The 22822-nt window shown below is 38.1% G+C and overlaps 1 protein-coding gene and 1 long non-coding RNA gene across 15 annotated transcripts in view; one reads left to right on the forward strand and one right to left on the reverse strand.

Annotated features, from left to right (window-relative positions):
* Nucleotides 1–597: 597 nt before the first annotated feature.
* LOC119875958 lies at nucleotides 598–13306 on the reverse strand. The gene is made up of 2 exons (XR_005353602.1): nucleotides 13204–13306; nucleotides 598–5387 (listed from the first exon to the last, which is right to left on the reverse strand). It is a non-coding gene; the product is annotated as an uncharacterized LOC119875958 (long non-coding RNA).
* A 122-nt stretch (nucleotides 13307–13428) lies between these two features.
* Nucleotides 13429–22822, forward strand: part of AIG1 (androgen induced 1) — a 240667-nt gene continuing 231273 nt past the window's right edge. For 13 of the 14 annotated variants that reach the window (XR_005353601.1, XR_005353600.1, XM_038526210.1 and 10 more), the window contains exon 1: nucleotides 13429–13609. Coding sequence is in view for 12 of the 14 variants with exons in the window: in XM_038526210.1 (XP_038382138.1) it covers nucleotides 13469–13609 (141 nt within the window). In the remaining 2 variants the exon portion in view is untranslated. Of the gene's footprint in view, nucleotides 13610–13758; nucleotides 14131–22822 lie in introns of those variants that run through there. The other variant, XM_038526219.1, reaches the window with a different exon arrangement.

Genomic DNA, 22822 nt, shown 5'->3' on the forward strand with positions numbered 1-22822 from the left:
ATATATCTGTATAGAATCCTTCTCTTACATGAAAAAAAAATTCTTTAGTTATTGGATGTTGTATATTCTTTCAACTTCTGTTCTATTCATTTGTATTCTATCACTAGTGGCTAGTACCATACTATACTTATTATATGTGAGCTTGTTTTCTATAGTAGCTATATTTTCTGGGGATCCATAACATCCTCTGGGGCCTTCTCCAGGGTTGGGGATTTTAAGCTCTTGATGGATCAGAATCAAGGTTGCTGGCACTGGATTTCTTGCATAAGCAGAGAACAGGACATCCCTGACACTTCTGTGAATATGGACTGGAAATTCTCCACTCTTCAGCTGGATTTTTAGAATAAATCAAGCTACCTACCTGAAGCCTAGGACAAAATACATTCACATGGCTTCAGAGAGCCAGGATAATAAAACTATGTAGAAATTCCTTCAAAATTATTGGATCCATAAAACCAGGCCAAAAGCAACACAAAACTGCTCAATAATATGGCCCAAGAGCAAGTGAAATACCTAATTATCATGGAAGATAAATCATAGACCCAACAAATGGAAAAGTTAATTCCTGACAAAGTAAAAATATTAGACTCATTGGAAAAGGACTTGAATATTAATATATTTAAATCATTCAAAGATATAACATATTTGATCTATGAAAGGGAGACAAGAAGTATAAATTCTTCCCAATCATACATTGAACATTTACCAATATTCAGATGTCACCAAGGAAATATCTTCAAATTATAAGAATCATCATAACAGAAATCATGGCATCCCCCCCCATGCACTGAAATTAGAAATCTACATACCAAATCATGAATGATATAGCTTAAGGTAAGGAGAAATTTATTTAAAAAACAAATTATTGGAAACAAATTAGGTAAGTGTTCAACTCAGTTACAAAAGAAAACATTACACCTAAAGATTGTAAAACTAGGAAATAATAAGTGTAAAGAAAAAAAATAAATAAAAACATTAGATTTTGAAAATACTAATAAGCAAGACAAACTTTCCAGTAGGACTTATCAAGAAGAAAAAGAAGTCACAATGATATTAGAAATGATACATAATACAGATTTGATAGGGAATTAATAAATCATGAGCTAATATATCAATAACTTTATACTAATGATTTTGAGAAATTAGGTGAAATGGACAAGTTTACTTAAAATGCACTTCATGAAATTGACCCAAATAGAAATACAAAATTTAACAATTAAGAAAATTAAACTTCTATTCAGAATAGTCTTTGACCACGCATGGCACAAGAGGCTCTATACATACGTAGTTTTGCAAGTTTTTAGCAAGCCATCAAGAAATAGATAATCTTTGTATTTTACCAAATATATAAAAACAAAATTAGAAAAGAGGGAAAACTACCCAGTTCATCCTATAATCTTAGCACTAAATGCAATCACAGGACTGAAAATGCAAAGTGAGGCCAAGCTCATTTATGTACTTGGAAACAGAAATTCAAACTAAATATTAGCAAATTTTGCCAGAGTTTACGTCATTTCATTGGTCTTTTTAAACTTTTCAAACTATTCTATTTGGTTTTTCTCTTTCTTTTTTTTTCTTTGCTACTAGGTTGAAAGTTTATCTTAAATCTTGCTTTCTTAATAAATGCATTTAAGGGTTAACATCCTCTTCTGAGTACTAGTAGCACCTGGAATGGCAGTTCCATATCTAGAGCACACTGGTCCATACAGCCTGGACACTGCTTCCTCCTGAAGGTCACTGCCTGCCCTGTGGGGCTAGGGGCTATCCATTACTGTTGATGCCTTTCTGACTACCGCACCTACACAGGGTATGAAGAACTCTTTTTAAAAAACTTTTCCCTATGCATTTTGACCATATTCCTCTTCTTCACTTGACTTTGTTTTTCATCTTTCACTTATTCATTATAGCTTCTGATCCAGAGAGACACCTTTTAAAATCTTCCAGGAAGGTTCTAGATTTTTTTCTTTAATTTTGTATTTTTAGGGGACTGTAGGGATTTGGGATGATAAGGGAAAGCTATAGCATTTAGTATGCTTTATATTTTGTGATAAACTTTATTTGTGATTAGTGGTAAGTTTTATAGTCTTGCATTTTACACTTAGGAATATGTTCCATTTTGAGTTAATTTTTTGTGGAAGGTGTAAGGTCTGTGTCTAGGTTCATTTCTTTTTCTATGGGGACATCAAGTTTTTCCAGCAAAACTAGAAAAGACTCCTTTCTCCACTGAATTGCCTTTGCTCCTTTATCAAAGACCAGTTGACTGTATTTGTGTAGGTTTATTCTGCTCCATTGATCTGTCTATTCTTTCTCTAACACCATACTGTCTTGATGACTGTAGCTTTATAATAAGTCTTGAAGTCAGGTAGTATCAGTCCTCCAACTTTGTTTATGTTGGCTATTCTAGGTCCATAAACTTTTGAAATAGCTTTACAAAATACCTTGCTGATATTTGATTGGAATTGCATTGAATAGACATATGATGTTGGAAAGAATTGACATCTTAACAGTATTGAGTCTTCCTATATGTAAGCATGGAATATCCATTTATTTAGATATTCTTTTATTTCTTTCATCAGAATTTTGCAAATTTCCTCATATCAATCTTGTATGTATTTTGTTAGATCCACACCTAAGTATTTCATTTTTGGTACTAATGTAAATAGTGTCTTATTTTTTACTTTCAAATTCCAACCTTTGTTGCTGTTATATAGAAAAAGAATAAGCTTTTGCATATTAACCTTGCATTTTGAAAAACTTGTTATAATCATTTATTAGTTCCAAGAGTTTTTTGATTTATACTGTGAGATTTTCTAGATAAGCAATTCATATCATCTGAACAAAGAAAGCTTTATTTCTTCCTTCCTGATCATATCATCTGAACAAAGAAAGCTTTATTTCTTCCTTCCTGATCTATATACTTTTATTTCATTTTCCCATTTATATGTATTATATAAGGACTGATTAATAAGGACTTTCAGTTCAATGTTGAGTAGGGATGATAAGAGAGAACATCCTTGTCTTGCTCTTGATCTGAAGGAGAATGGATTTCTTACCATTTGTGTTAATGCTAACTGAAGGGTCTTAAAAAATGTTCTTTAATAAGTTCAGGAAGTTTCCCTATGTTTATAGTTTGCAAAGATTCTTTAGCATGAATGAGCATTGGATTTTGTCATATGCTTTTTTTCCTTGAGTCTATTGATTTGATTATATGATTTATATCTTTAGCCTGTTGATGTGATGGATTACATTAATTGATTTTTGAATGTTGAACAAAACTTGCATGCCTAGCACAAATCCCACATGGTCATGCTGTATAATTTTTTATACATTATTAAATTTGATTTGTTAATAATTTGTTGAAGATTTTTACATCTGTATTCATGAGAGATACTCACCTCTAGTTTTCCCTGATGTAAATACACACTTTAATCAGTAATAATCATCAATTTTAATGAATGTACCGCACTAATGCAAGATATTAATGGTAGGGGAACCTGTGTGTGGCAGAGAGAGAGGGAGTATATGGAGACTTTCTGCTCAAATTTTCTGTATACCTAAAACTTTTTTTAAAAATTAAATCTATTAATGTAAATAAAATAAAAAGGAAAGAAAAAGTTGCCCTAAGGAAAGTTTTAGATCTGGCTCTGCCAGTAACTTTAGGCAAATCATTTAAATTTCAGAGCCTGTTTCATCATCTATAAAACAAAGGACCTAGAACAGTTGATCTTTAAGGTTTCCTCCAAATAGAAGAGTCATTCCGCCACTGTCAATATAAAGATGTCAGGCCTCCAATAAATATTAAGGTGGAAGAACAGGCTATTTTGAAAGAAAATAATCCATCAATTTAGGTAAAACTTAAAGGAACATCACTACACAATTCTTGAAAATAAATTACACTGAATATAGTTATTGGATAAATCCGGAATCAGATGTAGTTTTTGTGAAAGGAATAATGGAGAAATGAGGCATAAATAGGTATTGATGAAGCGTTCATTTAAAGAAGATAGAGCTCAAGTGTGTCAAAGATAACTTCAGATGACTTTGGTGCTATGAAATTAAACGATATGGTCAAATGATAACAAAGATTGTCAGTAATGGAAGTTTCGTGAAGGTTATTAAAAGTGGTTTGTGGGCCTGTGGGAGTCTTATCTCAAATTTTCCCATCCTTATGAATCAGATAATGGCATCGAAAAAGATGCTGAAATACAGATGTTGTTTCTGCCCAATATGTTTCTGTCCGATATCAGTGTGGGGGCAACAGGCAGTTGGGGGAAGGTGGGGTGTCAAAACTGTAGACTCTGAGGAAACACAACCCTAATTACATGGCTTATCAGTAGCAGAAGGGGAATTAGAACCTGGGATGGGATATGCACTGACTGGCATCATCAGGTGGCATGATATAGTGATTAAGAACCTCAAAACTTGGTTTTCTATCCTGGCTTTGACATTTACTGGCTGTATGATCTTGGGCAGTTTACTTAATTTTCTCTATGCCTCCATTTGCTCTTAATTAAAATGGGGATAATAATAGTAACCATCCTTAGTGAGGAGACAATGAGTTAATATTTGTAAAGTGTTTATATTAAAGCCTGACCTACAGTAAGTATTACCTGAGTGTTTATTAAATTAATAAAATACATAAATTTAAATTCTGGTCTTAGTACTATCCTACTATCCTCTGATTCAGCACTTTTTAAAGCATGCCAAGAAATAACCCCAATTACCTATCTGTACCATCATTTAGCTGCATGTAATGAAACACCCTAATACATGACTTTAAGCAAATAGGGGGTTATTTTTCCCATATCGTAAGAAGTCTGCAAGGAGGCAGGCTGCTATTGGCATTGGCTCAGCAGGTTATGGATGTCAGGGCCAATATCTCTGGTTATTTTCCTCATACTGAGAAAATGGCTACTAAAGTTCTTATCATCATATCACTGTGAAACAGGAAAAATAAGACTAGGGAAAAGCGGTGTTAGCAAAATATTCCTTAGAAGTCCTTCCAGCAATTTCCATCTTTACTCAGAATCATGGCATGGCCTAAACAGATCATTGTCTTCACAGATAACCTTTCAAAGATCCTTACAGGTGTCTTATCTTCTTCTGTGTTCAGACTCCAGGTGTCAGTGATGTGAACAATTCACCTGCTAATTTTGACACATGAATTTTTGCGAAGAATGGAAAGTGGATGCCCAGCTCCGGGGGTGAGGTGTCAGAACTAGCCTTGGCTCCAGCAGGCCTGCTTGGCTCCCAAGGTTTTCCTGCGGGTTGAGGGAGGCGGGAGTTCTCTCTGCTCTTAGTTGGCCAACTTCACAGATAATTTAATCTGGCTTCTGGCACTTGGCTGGATGGCTTGATGCTACCATCTCTCATGGCAAATCTGTTTTCTGAAAACAAAATGATGGTGTTTGGTTTAATTTTGTCAAACTCTTCTTTTGTACTGGATGTTTATTATGCTAGCTTCTAAACTGGACTTTTAACCAGCTCTGAGGATAACTAACACAGAGGGCCAATAAATGGACTGCAGACATTTTAGCTGCCCTTAATTCTTGGAAAAGGTTGCTTTATATGGTAAAAAGTAGCTACCCATCCCACCATCCCTGCATTCCACATTTCTGTAATACTGCCTGACTGCAGAGGCTCATAGTTCTCCCAAAGTCTTGCCTTTTATGGACAAAGAGTCTGGGACCCAAGGAATAGTTTAATTAGCTGCTTCATGGAATCTCAAACTATTGAGAAATATGCTTTCCATCTTACACAAGAGAAAGAATGTTCTGTGACAGCTGCATCCCCAGTGAATTGGCCACTTCCATGTGAAGGGCATCTTAGGGCAATCCCCTGCCAGGAGGGTGATGATGTTGTCCCAGTGATGCTCCTGAGGTGCCCCATCAAAACATGCTACAATTGCCATTTAGTATAATGTGAAAGGGCATTTCAAATGGCACGTCTTTGCATTATTGGAAGAGTTCTGTCAGAGCTGAGCCTTAAGAGATGAATAGACTTTCAACAGATGAAGAAAGTGATATGAATTAGTTGTACCCAAGGAGCATAGAAGAGTAAAAATAAATGTTGTGTTTTGGGGGAAAATAAGTATTCCGATGATAATGGGATACATAATATTTTATTTTATTTATTTTTAAAGATTTTATTTATTTATTCATGAGACACACAGAGAGGCAGAGGCACAGGCAGAGGGAGAGGGAGAGGCAGGCTCCTCGCAGGGAGCCTGACGTGGGACTCGATCCCGGGACTCCAGGATCATGCCCTGGGCTGAAGGCAGATACTAAACCGCTGAGCCACCCAGGGATCCCCAATACAAAATATTTTAAAAGGTATACTCATGTTAGTTGAAACACTGAGTTAAGGTTATGGATGTCAGGGCCAATATCTCAGATAAACTATGGAAGACATTGAGCACCATTATAAGAAAGTGGGATTTCCTGAAGGCCATGGGAAATCACTATTTTTGATGAGAGGAGTGATTTAATCTGACCTACAGTTTCAGGAGGATAATTCTAGTGGCAGGCAGTGGTGTGGAGATCCAAGGATAGAGGCAAAAGTAACAGAGTTTATTTCAGAAGGTAATAGTGGTATAAGTAGAAATTAAGGCTCAGATATGACGAATGTTGCAGAGAAAAAATATTATTAGAATTTAACTATCAGTTGGATGTTGTGGTAGAAACTGGTAGTGGTCTCCCAATGTTTGTTTTCTTTCCTGTATTAGATTCCTAGAGATGCTATTTTTTTAAAGATCTTATTATTTATTTATTTATTTATTTATTTATTTATTTATTTATTTATTATTATTTATTTATTCATGAGAGAGAGAGAGAGAGAGAGAGGCAGAGACACAGGCAGAGAGACAAGCAGGCTCCATGCAGGGAGCCTGATGTGGGACTTGATCCAGGACTCCAGGATCACACCCGGGGCCGAAGGCAGGCGCTAAACTGCTGAGCCACCCAGGGATCCCCCCCGCCTCTTTTTTTTTTTAATTCCTAGAGATGCTATTAACAAAGTACCACACACTGGAGGACTTAAACAGCAGAAATTTGTTGTCTCATAATTCTGGAGCCTAGAAATCAAGATATCAGCAGGGTTGGTCCCTACTAAGGCCCATGAAGGTAAATCTGTTCCAACCTTTGCCTAGCTTCTGGGGACAGTTTGCACTCCTTGGCATTCCTTGGCTTGTCATGACTCTAGTCTCTGCCTCCATCTTGACATGGCATTCAGCCTGAGTGACTCTGTCTTTTTATAAGGACTCCAGTTGTATTGGCTTAAAGATCTACCATCTGCCAGTATGATACCATCTTAACTAATTGCATCTGCAATGACCCTATCTCCAAATAAGACCACTTTCTGAGGTAGTAGGGATATGAACTTCAACATACATTCTTTGGGGGGGAAATTCAACCCATAACATCCCTTTTCCACACTAATGGAACCCTGATTTGGGGCTGGGTACATGACCACCCAGAATGGAGGCCGCTTTTACTAGCTGTGGCCATGTGGAAGAGTGCTGGCTAATGAGGTGAAGGTGGAATCATGTGGCATCTTCTATAAATCTTCCTTAAGGGACAGTGTACATATGCTCTTTTCACTCATCTTCATATTTTCCTTCATCCTGCTTCAAGGAATAGAGTTGTCAATTACAGCCAAAGTAGCCTTAACTTTTATAGGTGATGAGGAGGAGTGAGTGACAGTTATTTTGGACACCCTGGATAAGATGTTAACATGGAACTCTTTCAAAATGATAATTAAAAAGTCCCTACCTACAGCTGACACAAGCATACAGATGTGTGTGTGTGTGTGTGTGTGTGTGTGTGTGTATGTGTGTTGGTACACAAACTTGCAAAATTTTAATTGCAATGCATTTACACAGGCATTTATTCTGGTTTTTAATAGACCAAATTATGCACTGTAACTTACAATTAGCTTTATTTAATTATGTTACATGCCTGCCCTCTGAAAGATTTGAGCTTAAGACAGCTGAGATATCTTTAAACGTCTGCTTAATATTTGTTTAGAATAGAGGCTGAAGGCTATGGGGAAGAAAGCCCCTCTCACCTCTACGACCCAGAGCAATTGAGTTCTAGTCCCAAACTCTTATACATAGTTCATCCAGCAAACCAAAAGTATGTAATTACCCTGACATCACTGGGGAGAATAATTTTAGCAATGATTTGTTGTTACTCTAGATCCTGTAGATCTCTCTTATCTGTCATCCTATCACCTAAGTTGTTTCTGAAAATGTTTCTTCTAACAATGCTCCATCCCCTCCCTGAGAATTCTGGTGAATGAGTTACCTACAGCTTGCCATATTTCCAGAGATACTTTAGTATTAAGAAACTGGCACCTCTAGGCCATCTGGCTCCATCCTGACGTTTCTAATATAACATGTTGGTGCTGTAACCAGAGAATAGGAATGCTGCAGAGTGTCTAGAGAAGGAAATAATAAGTACAATAAGTACATGTAGATTTTGAATCACCAGTAAGTCATCCAAGTAGATCGTTCAGAGCAGGAAGACCACATATTTCCTGAAGAGGGATTTTATTTGAGAGAGAGAGAGAGAGAGAGAGAGAGCAAGCATGCACATGGGAGCAGGGGGGAAGGGCAGAGGGAGAGAGACAATCTCAAGCAGACTCTCCAACAAGCAAAGAGCCCGACGTGGAACTCAATCCCACAACCCTAAGATCATGACCTGAGTCAAAATCTAAAGTCTGACAGTCTGGGAACCCTGGGTGGCGCAGCGGTTTGGCGCCTGCCTTTGGCCCCGGGTGCGATCCTGGAGACCCGGGATCGAATCCCACGTCGGGCTCCCGGTGCATGGAGCCTGCATCTCCCTCTGCCTGTGTCTCTGCCTCTCTCTCTCTGTTACTATCATAAATAAATAAAAATTAAAAAAAAAAAAGAAGACTATCATTTAAAATAAATAAATAAATAAATAAATAAATAAATAAATAAATAAATAAATAAATAAAGTCTGACAGTCAACCAACTGAGCCACCCAGGTGCCCCTGAAGAGGGAAAGTTAAAATAGATTTATGCCAAGTCCTGCTGGATGTGCTGGATCTGGATACATGCACACAAAGATATGTCCCAAGCAAGATGAGTATCATTGACAAATGCACTGACAGACTTCAGGGAGTAAGGAGAATGTTGCAGATCTATATGTGATCTATCTGGTGATTTGTGCATAATCTCAACACTATCTTTTCTATAGCTTTTCAGTGGCTTTCCATAGAATCCTTGGTTTTTACCAATCTCATAATTTAGTAGAGTTCTCTATAGCAAACACAGTCCATTTTTAAATCTGTGAAAACTGCTGTGACCAGCAATATCAGCACAACTGTAATGGCTGCTGCTCATTTAGCTTGTAAATAACTACTCTTCCCACTTAATAGCAAAAAAATCTGACTAATGAAATGCAATGGTACTGAGTTTCATATCTAAGGTAATTTTTAAAAATCTCTAATTAGCATCAATTGTTGGAAAAAAGTATGATTTTTTACCTACTTCTTTTACTTAGATTTTTTAAAGTTTATTTGACAGTCAAGAGAGAGAACACAAGCAGGGGGAGAAACAGGCAGAGGGAGAGGGAGAAGCAGGCTCCCCACTGAGCAGGTGGCCTGATGTGGGTGGGCCTTGATCCCTGAACCCTGGGAACATGACCTGAGCCAAAGGTAGATGCTCAATTGACTGAGCCACCTAGGAACCCCTTTTATTTAGATCTTAATCTTTCCCAACTGCCTTCTAGGGCAAAACAGCTCTCCTTGGCACCTCAGTTCATATAAACATTTATAAAGAAACACACACATTAGATGATAAAAGAGTGGTTTCTTAAATGGGTTTTAGCTATAAATAATGGTTAAAAAGTGACTTTCTCAATTCAAAATGCTGTCATTACACTGAATTTATAGTGACAAAAGAAAACCTGGAAACAATCTAAATGTCAAAAAGAGAAAAGTTTAAGAAAAATATGATATTCATATTAGGTCATGCTATGCAATTGTTAAGCATGATTTTATAGAGTTTTATTATTTATTTATTTATTTATTTATTATTTATTTATTTTTAAAGATTTTATTTATTTATTCATGATAGACATAGAGAGAGAGAGGTAGAGGGAGAAGCAGGCTCCATGCCGGGAGCCTGATGCGGGACTCGATCCCGGGATTCCAGGATCACGCCCTGGGCCAAAGGGAGGCACTAAACCACTGAGCCACCCAGGGATCCCCGATTTTATAGAGTTTTAAATAGCAAGAGAATATTCTTATTAAATACAAGTTGCTTGATGCAAATTGTTACATAGTATGTCACAAGTAGCTATGTATGTATTGTAAACAGACTGGTCTGTGCTGTATGTTTGTAGTGTTTTCTCTGGTTGATGAGAGCAGGAGCAATTTTTTAATCTTCCTTTTTTAATATCACACATAAGCTGCTTTTGTAAAAAGGAAAAAATAAGCAACCCAAAGGGATCTTTTCTATAGCACCAAGGGTATTTTCCTCATGTCCAAGAAATACATCCCAACTTTTACCCTTGTGGTGCAGACAAATATGGAAGGAAAAGGATTTGCTCAAATATATTGATATTGTTAGAAAATGCTTATCTAATGCAAACACAGAACCAAATGAAATGCATAAACATTGACTATTATAAGGGTATGCATATATATAATTCTTCCTTTTGAATTTTAAGCAAAGACCACAGCTATATAAAGTTGGCTACTTGGAATACAACATAAGGGAGACACAGGGGTCCTTGTCATTTCCAAGATTAGCAAGGATTATCATCACCAATATGTCAGACACCCTTTCCTGAAAGAAAGAAATAAAGAAAGAAAGAAAGAAAGAAAGAATCTATACCAGTTTTTAGAAGTTCTTAAGGAAGAGTATGTCCAGCCTATACACTACAGACTAAGAGTTAAAAGCTATTACAATAGTCAAACAACACTAAGGTAACTAGAATTTAAGATAGGGTCTTAAAATCTTTCAGTGGGAAACATATTTCTATGAACCTCAACTGGGTAAAGGTATTCTCCTTTATCACCACTAATTGTGTGGTAGAATGAAAAAGCTAAAAAAGTGACAGGCAGGTATTTCTTTTCTAGGGTGAAAAACAGTATTCTCTAATTCAATACAGAATTACCATAGAAATATGTATCAGTAAATAATGTATTACAGTTCCTAAAATGGGGCTACTTTTACTGAGTGAAAATTTAAGTGAAATTTTAAGCAATATCCCATTATATTATTTACACTATAAAAACAATCTCTGTGTAAATTTTTCTCACACACACAAAAAAATACCTGTAAAACATAACTAAGATTATTAGATATGGTATAAAAAGCCAAAAAAAAAAAAAAAAAACAAACAAACAAAAACCCCAACCTGGACATGCTAACAGTGAACAAGAAGAAGTTCCAAAAATTGTAGACTGACATCCCATAAAATATTTGAGTAACGGTTTATGCTGATGTTTCATTAAAAAAAAAAAAAGAAAACAACAAAAAAACCCCTCCAGGAGCACCTGGATGACTCAGTGGGCTAAGTGTCTGACTCTTGATTCCTGCTCTGGTCATGATCTCAAGATTGAGATGGATACTCATGTTGGTCTCCACCCTGGGGCTGAAGCCTTCTTGCTTAGAATTGCTCCATCTCCCTCTGGCCCACAGATATCCATCTCCTGCTCCAAAACAAAACAAAATAAAACAATAACTCCACAAAGCTATTTAATAATGATTATCACATGCAGAATAACAAAATCAAGCCCATTAGAATGGGTTCAAACTGTTATTTGACTGCTATAATTATTTATTTAAAAAGAAACTGATCATAGACTAAAATCTTAAATGACTTTATGAAAATGTTATATTTTCTAACGATGGGAATGAGAATTTTATTAATGGTTTTCTAAAATGTATGGCAGGAAGGGTATACCAAACTTTGAGACTATCAGATTAACTTGTAAAACTTTATTAAGGACCTAGTAAGATCTTTAGTAGATCCACTTTTTCACTTTGCAATCTTAAGAACGTGACAAAAAGAAATAGATCCAATTTTTGCATGGACGTGTTGCATATTGCAACATATTGCATGGACTACAATTATTGATAATGAATAACTTTATGCTAGTAGAATGTTCTCGGAGTTACCTTGATTTTTGTGATATCAATTTCGTTTTTTTTTTTTAAGATTTTATTTTTTTGAGAGGCAGAGTAAGCGAGAGAGAGAATAGGAGTGGGGGGAGGGAGAGAGAGAAGCAGACTCCCTGGGAGCAGGAAGCCCTACGCCGGGTTGGATGGCAGGAGTCTGGGATCCTGACCTGAGCCAAAGGCAGACACTTAACCAGGTAAGCCACGCAGGTGCCCCTTGACATCAATGTCTATTAGTATAATTATAAGGCAAAACAAACAAACAAGCAAACCAACCAACCAACCAACCCCTACGGGTTTCTCTATTTTGGCTTAGAGTTTGATTGGAAATTTTCAGGAAAACATCCCTGAGTTGCTACTTTCTCTTTATCTCGAACACTCCGCTTTCCCTGCCCCCTACTCCACATTCAGTGACTCAGAGACTATTTGGAGAGGACACCTGTTTTCAATGGATCCACAGGAAATACCTATGTTGTCTTTTCACAATCTGACCCTGCATCTGGCTGGCTGAAATGTGATCATGATATTTAAAAAATAAAAAAAAAATGCTGCCCACAGGCTGAGGCAACTTCGCTGCGACAGCATTTACTGGAAGGCACTTATTTTCCTTCCATGAAGCTCTGGTGTCGTACGTTAGGAAAAAAAAAAGGGGGGGGGGGCGGGGCGGGGAAGAGCAATGCCAGTTTAACCCTCAAAGGACAAGTATTAAGTTACACACTCGAGTTTTGCTTCCAAACTCAGAGGGGGATGTTTCGAAGCAGAACCAGTCTTGAAGCAGAAACAGTTGCCTGCCTGACACCCCTTTCTCTAGGACCCTTGTTTATAAACCTCCTGTCCAAAGTTCCCAGGCCGCCGTGTCGCACCACGTATGGGCAGGCTGTTTGCAGACCTCGTGCGGCGGAGCCCGGGCAGCCCCCGCACGCCCCGCCCCGCCCCGGCCCGCCCGCAGGTGCCACCCGCCGCGCGCTCCCCGAGCCCCGCCGCCCTCGGAGCCCGCCCACCTGACGCCCAGGGGGCGCCCCCGCCCGGCCTCCCGGGGCCCCGCGCACCAGGAGCAGAATGACGGAGATGACGAAAGAGCTGACGTCACGGCGCCCGGCCGCCGCCGCCCCGCCCCGTCCCCCCGCGCAGGTCGCCGGGCGCTCGCGGTCGCCGTCCCGCGGGGCGCGCCCGCCCCAGACCCCGCCCCGCCGCGCCGCGCCGCGCCGAGCCAGGGATCCCCCGGCGCCCGCCCCCGCGCGGCCTGCGCCGCCCCGCCCCGCCCCGCCCCGCCCCGCCCCGCCCCGCCGTCCAGCCGCCAGGCCTCTCGCGAACATGGCGCTCGTCCCGTGCCAGGTGCTGCGGGTGGCGATCCTGCTGTCCTACTGCTCTATCCTGTGCAACTACAAGGCCATCGAGATGCCCTCGCATCAGACCTACGGCGGGAGCTGGAAATTCCTGACGTTCATTGATCTGGTAAGGCCTTGCGCTCCCCTCCCCCGTCCGCCCCGCACCGAGTCCGCGTGTGTGCAGGGGTGGGTGGGTGCGGGCACCTGCGCGCGCGCCTCCAGCCTCCAGCCTCCAGCCTCCTCCAGCCTCCAGCCGTGTCCTCGCCTCTTCCCCAGTGCTTGCGTCTGAAGGCCTGGCTGCCCCCGCAGCAGCACCTCCCGACCACCGGTTACCAGGTAGCTGGGGCGCGAACGGAGGTGGGCGCAGCCAGGTGGTGGGCTATGTGGAGGGGAACGCAGACCTGCTGCTAAGAGGTGACACGGAAAGAATCGCAACTTAACAAATGGATCAGACGACCTTGATCGTGAGTGGCCTCAGACCCATTCGCCCTCAGCGTGCTTTCCAGAGCACTCACCGTGGGATCAAGTTGCAGCGACTGTTGGAAACTGGGTATTGTATTGTCGAATCACTTGGACCTTGCTCTGAAAGGACCACAGTCCTGGTAAAGAAGAGAAAGCGCCTAATAAAGTTGTCTTCTTTGCATCTCTTTTCTTGCCCATTGTCAGTAATTTACTTCTAACTTTTCTCCCAGAAACATTAGGGGAGAGGTTTTCAAAATGCATTACCAGTATGACTTTACACTCCTTATATTTCCACTTAAAAGTGTGTAATAGTTTGCAAACGCAGCTCTGTTGGCACAATAGGATAGCCTTGGCAGTTGCAGTTGTTTCTGTTTGTTTTGTTTTGTTTGTTTAAAAAAAAAAAAAAAAAGCTTATCCACTTCTGGCACTAAAAAGGCTAGAGCATAAGAATATGAGCATAAGGCCCAATAATGGTATGGGGTGAAATCTAGGAGCTTGAGGGTGAAAGGTGACTAATTTAGACTGGGTGAAACACACACTCACCAATGACCAAATATGGATAGAGGGTTAGAACAAATCAAGGAATTCCAAGGCCTAGAGGAAAGGTAGAAGCAAATCCTGGGATGACAGAACTGCCCATTCAAGATTATACACAAGGTAGACTGCATAATCAAGATTATAATCTATAATTGTTGACTCTCCATTTTGATGAAGAGAACATAATATGTGTTTCAAGATATTTCCAAAGGCTTAGGGTCCCTCAAAGAAATGCAGTCAGAGGACTTTTTGTTTAGAAATACCGCTTTATAGTTGTTTCACGTTAGATCCTTTCAGAGAAGAATTTAAGTGCTTTTTCTCAGCAGTTCCCAAACTATGCACATGACTTTGGGCTTCAAGACTTCCCAGGGCATAGAGGGTTTCAAGGGTTTTAGTTTTCAGATCCTCAACTTCCATCTCTTTCTTGAAACCGATCTGCCTATGAGCATGGGTGCCTGCCTGCCAGCTCTCCTTTCTTCTTCCTCATTCATCCAAGGGATGAGCACATGACAAGGCTCCGTGCTGTATTTATCTGTTCCTTTTAGCATTCAGAATGCAGATTGTCACCAAGACTATCTTCACATTTGACTGAAAAAAACAAAGTCAGACTTGTTTTGACAGAAAGTCTTATTGGGTTGATTGGCTTGTCAATGAGGATTGGCTCTGCCAATTATGTTATAGAGCAGACATTTTCCATAGATTGAATGGTGAAATCTGCAGCCCTGAGGTTCTGATAAATATGTATCAGAGCATATGAAATCATGTTCCTTTTTCAAGTGCTTTATGTTAAAAATGTTTAGATGTTATTTAAAAATATGTGCATAGATTTTCGGAATTCTGTTTTAGAGGCTATGCAAATAAAATTCCTCTTGGATCACTACCTATCCCAATCCTTAATCAGATCTCAAAGTTGGCCTGCTTGAGTGTTGCCAACAAGCAGTGCTGAGCTGAAATATGGTTGGAGATCCTACCGGGGTCATGGGAACTATGAATAGTTCTCAGAAGCACCTTTGTTTTAGGTATAGTTTTGGGGGAGTGAGGGTGGAGGTCAGCAGGTGAGAGGGGTAGAAATTGCGGGTATCAGTTAAAAAGGTGAGAGATGTCTACTTCTCACATTGGCATTGCTTACTATGTGTTAAAAAAACAAGGCTTTCAGGAAACAGTATACCTCATAACCTTTGTGTGACATCATACCACAATAGAGCCAATTTGACTCTACGTAAACTGCCATACAGTTTATATTTTAGCATTTGATGACTGGACGTGCCTGTTTTAAGTATTTAATCACCACAAATATACATTTATCTACTAGAATTCAGGCCATAAATTCAAATTTGATTCCGTTTGTTTCATATTTAGATTCTGTGTAGGGCCTTCAGCCAGTTATTCAGACTTTTTACTTTTTATGACTTATGATTGAAATATAATAATTATCTTTAGTCAAGGATTCCTGTGAGAAAGTATGTCTGGAACATATTCATAAAAACATTCCTTCAAAGTGTTATTTTTTTAATTATTCGAGATTTAGAGGCTTTAGAGCTTATAGATTGTATAGTTGTTGAAATAGTCACCTGCTCAGCCCTTAGTAATGGCATGAAAAAATTAGGCTACTTTTATTTTTTGCATGTTTAAAACAAACTATAAACATTATTACTTAGTGTGTTGGACAACTTTAATGATACTAAGCTCATTGGAACAATTTTGGAGGAGGATTTAGCTTCTAAAAGTTTAATGAGAAGCCCCTTTTTCTAGCCAAGTTGAATTGCATCAGAACATTATCCTGGAGGCCACAGTCTGATTGCATGTTCCACAGCATCAGTTTCCCGGAATGTAAGTCAGGAGTTTCAGGCTACATGGATCCAGGAGCAGATGGCAGTGGCTATTCTGGCTATATCCATTATCTTTCATTGAGTATCAGAGTCGTCCCAATAGAATCAGAGCTCATGGCTAAGGACCGAAACACAAGTTATTCCTGTTGGTAATCTTACATTGTTCCTCCCCAAGAACTAGCATTGAAAAACTGTAGGAGGACTAAAGTATTTTGAAAATCCAAATTAGTAAATAGAAATGGAACACTGCCTTGAGGTGGTAGGCAGACTGATGAGCCCTCAAAGATGTCTACATCTTAATCACTAGAACTGGTGAGTATGTTAGGTTATGTGGCAAAGGAAATTAAGGTCCCTAGTCAGCTGACCTTAAATAGGGCAGTTGTCTCGGATTATCCATATGGCCCCATGTAATCACAAAGATTCTGAAAATGGAAGGAGGCAGAAGGGAAGAGTCGATTGGAAGAAGATGTGACTGTGGAAGAAAGTCACTGAGTGGCACAATGCTGCTGGGTTAGAAGGTGGAGGAAGGGGCCAAGAAGCCAGGGAATGTGGGAGTTGTGTAGAAGCCGGAAAGAACAGGAAATAAATTCTTCTCTAGAGCCTCGAGAAGAAACCAAGTCCTGCTGACACCTTTATTTTAGCCCAGTGAGACCCATTTTGGACTTCTGGCCTCCAGAACTATAAAACAATAAATTTGTGCTGTTTAAGCCACTGAATTTATGGTAATTTGTTATAGCAGCAAGAGAAAACTAGTACACTTGGTTTTAAACCCTCTGATCCAGAAAAAAACTTCAATGTGGTTGTACTTATGCAGTGACTCAGCTAGTTCTTTATGTATATTAGGTAACTGGTTAATTTTAGCTTTAGCTTTAACCAAAATGCAGGTTTTTGCCTCCTGCATCCACAAAACGGTGCAGAGGAGACATAACAATGGGCAGTATGAGAGTCTATCAAAACTGAACAGCATTGGAAAAACTAGGTCTTTACTGTGAAGTATTTTGGAATCTATCGTTACACAACAGACCATGCCAGGAAGACTACTCTCATAACTAGAAATAAGCTAGAAGGAAAGAAAATCTAAATAAACTAATGTCTATTTCCTTAGCCAGTATCACATCTAATGAATTTTCTTGAAATGATACAGACTCATTCACTTATTTGATGATTAAAGGATAATTCTCCAAGTTTTGCAGTGATTGCTTCCAAAGGTAGTCAAAATGAAGAATCGGAATAAAACCAGAATAAACAAATTAAAAGAAAAAGGCAATTGTATGTTGAGGCCTCAAAGTAGTGCTGGAGTAGAATAGATGTTTCGTAAATATTTGAATAAATGGAAACTTTCCAAATATTCAATGAGCGTTCTTGCCCAGTTTCTTCCTAAAATATTCAAAATAACAGGGACTTTTGAAATGTACCAATCAAAATTGTATTTCAATGCATATGGTATAGAATCGGAATCAACCTCTTTGAAAAACATGAACTGGACATTTGTTATCTAAAAAAATTAAATTTAAAACATATTTCAAAATACATATAAGGTGACTTTTACCGTAGCATAATTAAAAACATGTCATAAAAAATTGCAACTTTAAAATAAAAGAGACAAATATGTATTAGGCTATGTAACCTATCGGGATAGGTTATTTATTGCTATTCAAAAGCAAATTTAGCTAATCTTCAGGCAACCAAGGCAAAAAAGAATACATATTTGATTGCATCGTCCCTAGCATTAGAATAAAGGAAGCGGAAGCGTGTAGCAATTTATCAGGAAAAATAGAGTGGTTCTTTCCAGGTACTGACTTTTCAAGGCTATTTCTCTCTCAGACTGTCATATAAAGGACATTGGATAGCATAATAGATAATGCCTTTGATTTTTAGCAGAATATATAGAAATATTCTTAAAATTTATGTTTCTTACATCATGATTTTATGAAAGCCAAAACCATGGTCTTATATTTTGACTGAGTGAAGGCCTTTTTGTAGAGCCTTAAAATAATAAAATCTAGATATTTATTTTTGTTCTCTAAATCCTTATTGCAAAAGAATTTAAGAAAATCACAGAGGGAGCAGAATAAATAAGGGCTCAGATGTTGAAAACCTTGGGGTGTTCAAAGAGCAGAAACTGGTCAAGTATACCTGGGGGATACATTTTTTTTTGCTTTTAGACATGCTAAGAATTTTTGACATTTTAAAAAATATTAAAAAGAATTAATTGCATAAGTATACTATCTGAAGCATTTACGTTTGTCTTATATTTACTTATGTACTATAGTTCATGGTTTAATTTTAAATAGGAAAAAAATATCTTGAGAAGAGATTCTGTGTATCATTATGTAACTATGGTACTTAGTTTTGCCAATCAAAAACCACAGAGTGCCATGTGGAGGCCAGTAGTTCATTGAGTACTCTGAACAAAATTAGGTGGGTTTTTTTGTTTGTTTGTTTTGTTTGGATATTATACAAAGAGGGTAAAACTGCACTTTTTTTTTTTTTTCCAGTAGAATTAAACTTGACCCTAAAATGTGCACATAAACTTTAAGGATGAAATTTTTTGTTTTTTTTTTAACCTGAGGAAGAATTGTTGAGTATAATACTTCACATAGAATCCTCTTCACTCTCTTTCAAACTGTTTCTTTTGGGTTAGACATAAAATAGGGGCCTGGTTTTGTCAGAGTGGGGGAAAAATAGTTGATGATAGAATCACCCATTCCCTTTCTTAGTTGCAAATGTTATTGACATTACAGAAAGTCATCTGACCACGAGTTGAGGTCACTTTTTTTCCCCATCCCCACCATCCTCCATGTCTGGTATAACATTTAGCAAAATTGGTAGCTGCTCTTGAGGGTTTTCATTTGTTTTGCTGTGTTCCCCTGAAATGTCATATGTTTCTGTGGAAGTGTGAACAATAATACAATTTTCCATATTGAATCAGATGTTCCTGTGACCCAAGCATTTTTGGAAAAATCTTACTGCTTCAGATTCCATAACAGCATAGCTTTCTTTTGTGTCTGGCAGCCTATGGCTAGACAGTTAAAGGGCCCATTTCTTACCTGCAGGGCAGTCGTGTCAGGATACAGTGAATACAGAGCGCTCTTTGAATGTGAAAGGCCCCCTTGATCAGATCCATTGTGGAGTGGAGCAAAATATGGAAGGTAGCTTTGATAAGCTAGATCAAGATATGCTAATCAGGAATAACCAGAGAAACTGCTTGAATTTGCAAAGTGGCAAGAATTACTATCATTTTGAGGCTTGAAAAAATAGAATATATTCATTACAGTGCTTTAGAAGCATGGAATTCTAGAAAATCAGCTAGACAATGGCCTCACCCCTTCACCCCTTTGTTTTTTTTTTTTTTTTACCCCTTTGTATTGACTTAAATTTAGACCTCTGAGACTCTTATAATTTAAAATTTTAATATCAAAAACAATACATAGAATTATAGAGAATTTGTACAATACAGAAAGCCATAGGGAAGAAAGTATATTACATTTTAGTGATCCTTAATTTTCTGTTCATTATAGTATTTTAGTGCTTCAAGATGGTATTTATTTATTTATTTTTGTTTTAAAAAGATTTATCTATTTATTTGGGAGAGAGACAGTAAGAGAGAGAAGGAGCTGGGGAAGGGTGAAGAGAGAGAGAATCTCAAGCACACTCCTTGCTGAGTGCCGAGGCTGACACAGGGCTCGAACTCAAGACCCCAAGATCATGACCTGAGCTGAAACCAAGAGTTGGATGCCTAGATACTGAGCTACCCAGCCACCCCAAGATGGTATTTATTTCAGAGCTTTACATACACACAGAAACATATATAATCAGATTGCAGATGTATGTCTATATATGTATATGTACATATATATAGTTAGATTTCACAAAAAATTACATTCTTTGCAAAGTTATTTTTAAATTATAGAGAAAAATATTTGTCATTCAGCAATACCAATATTAGTATTTTGGTATTTGCCTTTTGAGCCATATATATGTGTGTGTGTGTGTGTGTGTGTGTGTGTATACAGAGAAAACAAAAAAATACAGCATATCGTGGTTTGCATACATTCATTTTTTAAATTAACATACACCAAAATTCACTTTTTGGTGTACAATTCAGTGATTTTTTTTTGACAGATGCATAGAATCATGTAGCCAGCACCATAATCACATAAAAATATTCTTTTATGTTGAGCCCTTATAGTCAAATCCTTCCCTAGGACCACAGGTTTGTTTTCTATTCCTATAGTTTTACCTTTCTAGAAAATATATATAAGGCATACCATCTATAGCCTATGAGTCTGGCTCTTTTCATTTAGTGAAATGCATTTTAGATTCATCCATGTTGTATATATTGATAGTTTGTTCCATTTTATTGCTAAGTAGTATTCCATGTTATTGATGTACCACTTTATCGATCCATTCATAAGTTAAAGCACATTTGAGTTTTTTTCTAGTTTGAGGTGATTAGGAAAAGAACTTCCATAAACATTTACATATAAGTTTTTGTATGAATGTGAGTTTTTTTTCCTTTTTTTTTTTTTTTTTTTTTTGTAGGTACCCAGAAGTGGAATTGTTTGGTTATATGGCAAGTATATGTTTGACTTGATAGAGACCACCAAATTATTTTCCAGAGTGGATGTGCCATGTGGCATTGCCATTAGCAATGCATGAAAGTTTCAGTTGCTCTGTGTCCTCATTAGTAAATAGCATTGTCAGTCTTTCTTCTATTTTAATGGGTCTGGCCCTTGTTTTTTGTTGCTGTTGTTTTGTTCAAGATACGGGGGTGCCTGGTGGCTCAGTTAAGCATCTGCCTTCAGCTCTGGTCATGATCCAAGGTCCTGGGATGGAGTCCTGCATTAGGCCATCTGCTCAGTGGGGAGTCTGCTTCTCCTTCTCTCTCTGCCTACAGCTCCCCTTGCTTGTGTGTACATGCTCTCTCTGTCAAATGAATAAATAATTTTTTTTCAAAAAAATTAATTATTCTCTATGATTTTGTCATTTCAAGAATCTTATATAAATGAAATTTTATGCATATGACTTTTTAGAATTGGATTTTTAATTCTCTGGAGATTCACCCAAATTGTTGCATCTGTCAATAGTTTGTTCCTTTTTTATTGCTGAGTAGTATTTCATGGTATGAGTGTACCACAGTTTAACTAGTCACCCATTAAAGGACATCTAGATTGTTTCCAGTTTTGAGCCATTATGAATAAAACCGCTATGAACATTCATGCACAGGTTTTTGTGTGAACATAAGTTTTCATTTCCCTGGCATAAATATTCAGGAAGGCAATTGCTGGGTTGTATGGTGGTTGCAAACTTAGTTTTAAAAGAAACTGCCCAGGACAAGAGTTGTTACACCATTTTTTATTTCTATTAGCAATGCGTGAGCCATACAGTTTCTCATCATTCTTGCTAGTTATTTCATGTTATTCTTCATTTTAGTCATTTTTGATTGGTGAGTAGTGATAGTTCATTGTAATTATAACTTGCATTTCTGAAATGGCTAATAATGTTGCACAACTTTCCATGTGCTTACTTGCCATGTGTAACTGAAACAAATAGTATTGTTTTGTTTATTAGTTTATAGTATATAGAGATGGTAAACTCACTTCTTCATTCTAAGAGCTTTGATAGATTCCATGGAAATTTCTTTTTTTTTTAATGTGAACAGTCATGTCATCTGCTAATAGAGACAGTTTTCTTTGTTTTTTCTTTTTTCTTTTAAGATTTATTTATTCAGAGAGAGAGAGAGAGGCAGGCAGAGACACAGGCAGAGGGAGAAGCAGGCTCCACACAGGAAGCCCAATGTGGGACTCTATCCTGGGTCTCCAGGATCACACCCCGGGCTGCAGGTGGCACTAAACCGCTGAGCCACCAGGGCTGCCCTAGTTTTCTTTTTTTATTTCCAATCTTCATAGCTTTTATTTCTTTTTCATGTTTTATTACATTGGTTAAGACCTCTAGTACAATACTGGACAGAAGTTGTGAGAGTGGATCCCCTTTCCTTATTTCTTTTTCAGGAAGAAAATAGTCTTTTGCAATTAATTATGAACTATATAAATCGTGTTGCAAATACTCTTTTTTTTTTTTTTTTTTGCAAATACTCTTTATCAGTGTGAGTACATTTTCTTCTATTCCTAGTTTGCTGAGAATTTCCTTTTTCAGCTCTTCTTTCTCCATGACTTCTCCCATATACTCCAGCTCTCAGATGCTCCTTTTCTTGGTTCCTCTGGCCAGAAAGATGGAATTCTTTCAGAATTTTAGCCTCCCATACTGTCATGTAGTCCTACCAATTGGGGCTGCCTTTACAGTGGTAAAGCAAGAGAAAAAAAAATACCCCTCACCCCTTCATACAAGAGGGCTTTCTTTTTCCCAGTTCCTCTGGCTACAGATGGATTTTCCTTGGGGTTTTAAATACTTGTACTATTGCCAAGGCAGCTTTGTAACAGAGGGAAATGAAAGGAGGAAAAGTAGGGGCGGGGGAAGGTCTCCTTTCCAGTCTCTAGCACACAGGAATT

The sequence above is a fragment of the Canis lupus genome, chromosome 1 (assembly GCF_011100685.1).
Source record: "Canis lupus familiaris isolate Mischka breed German Shepherd chromosome 1, alternate assembly UU_Cfam_GSD_1.0, whole genome shotgun sequence".
NCBI classification, from domain to species: Eukaryota; Metazoa; Chordata; class Mammalia; order Carnivora; family Canidae; genus Canis; species Canis lupus.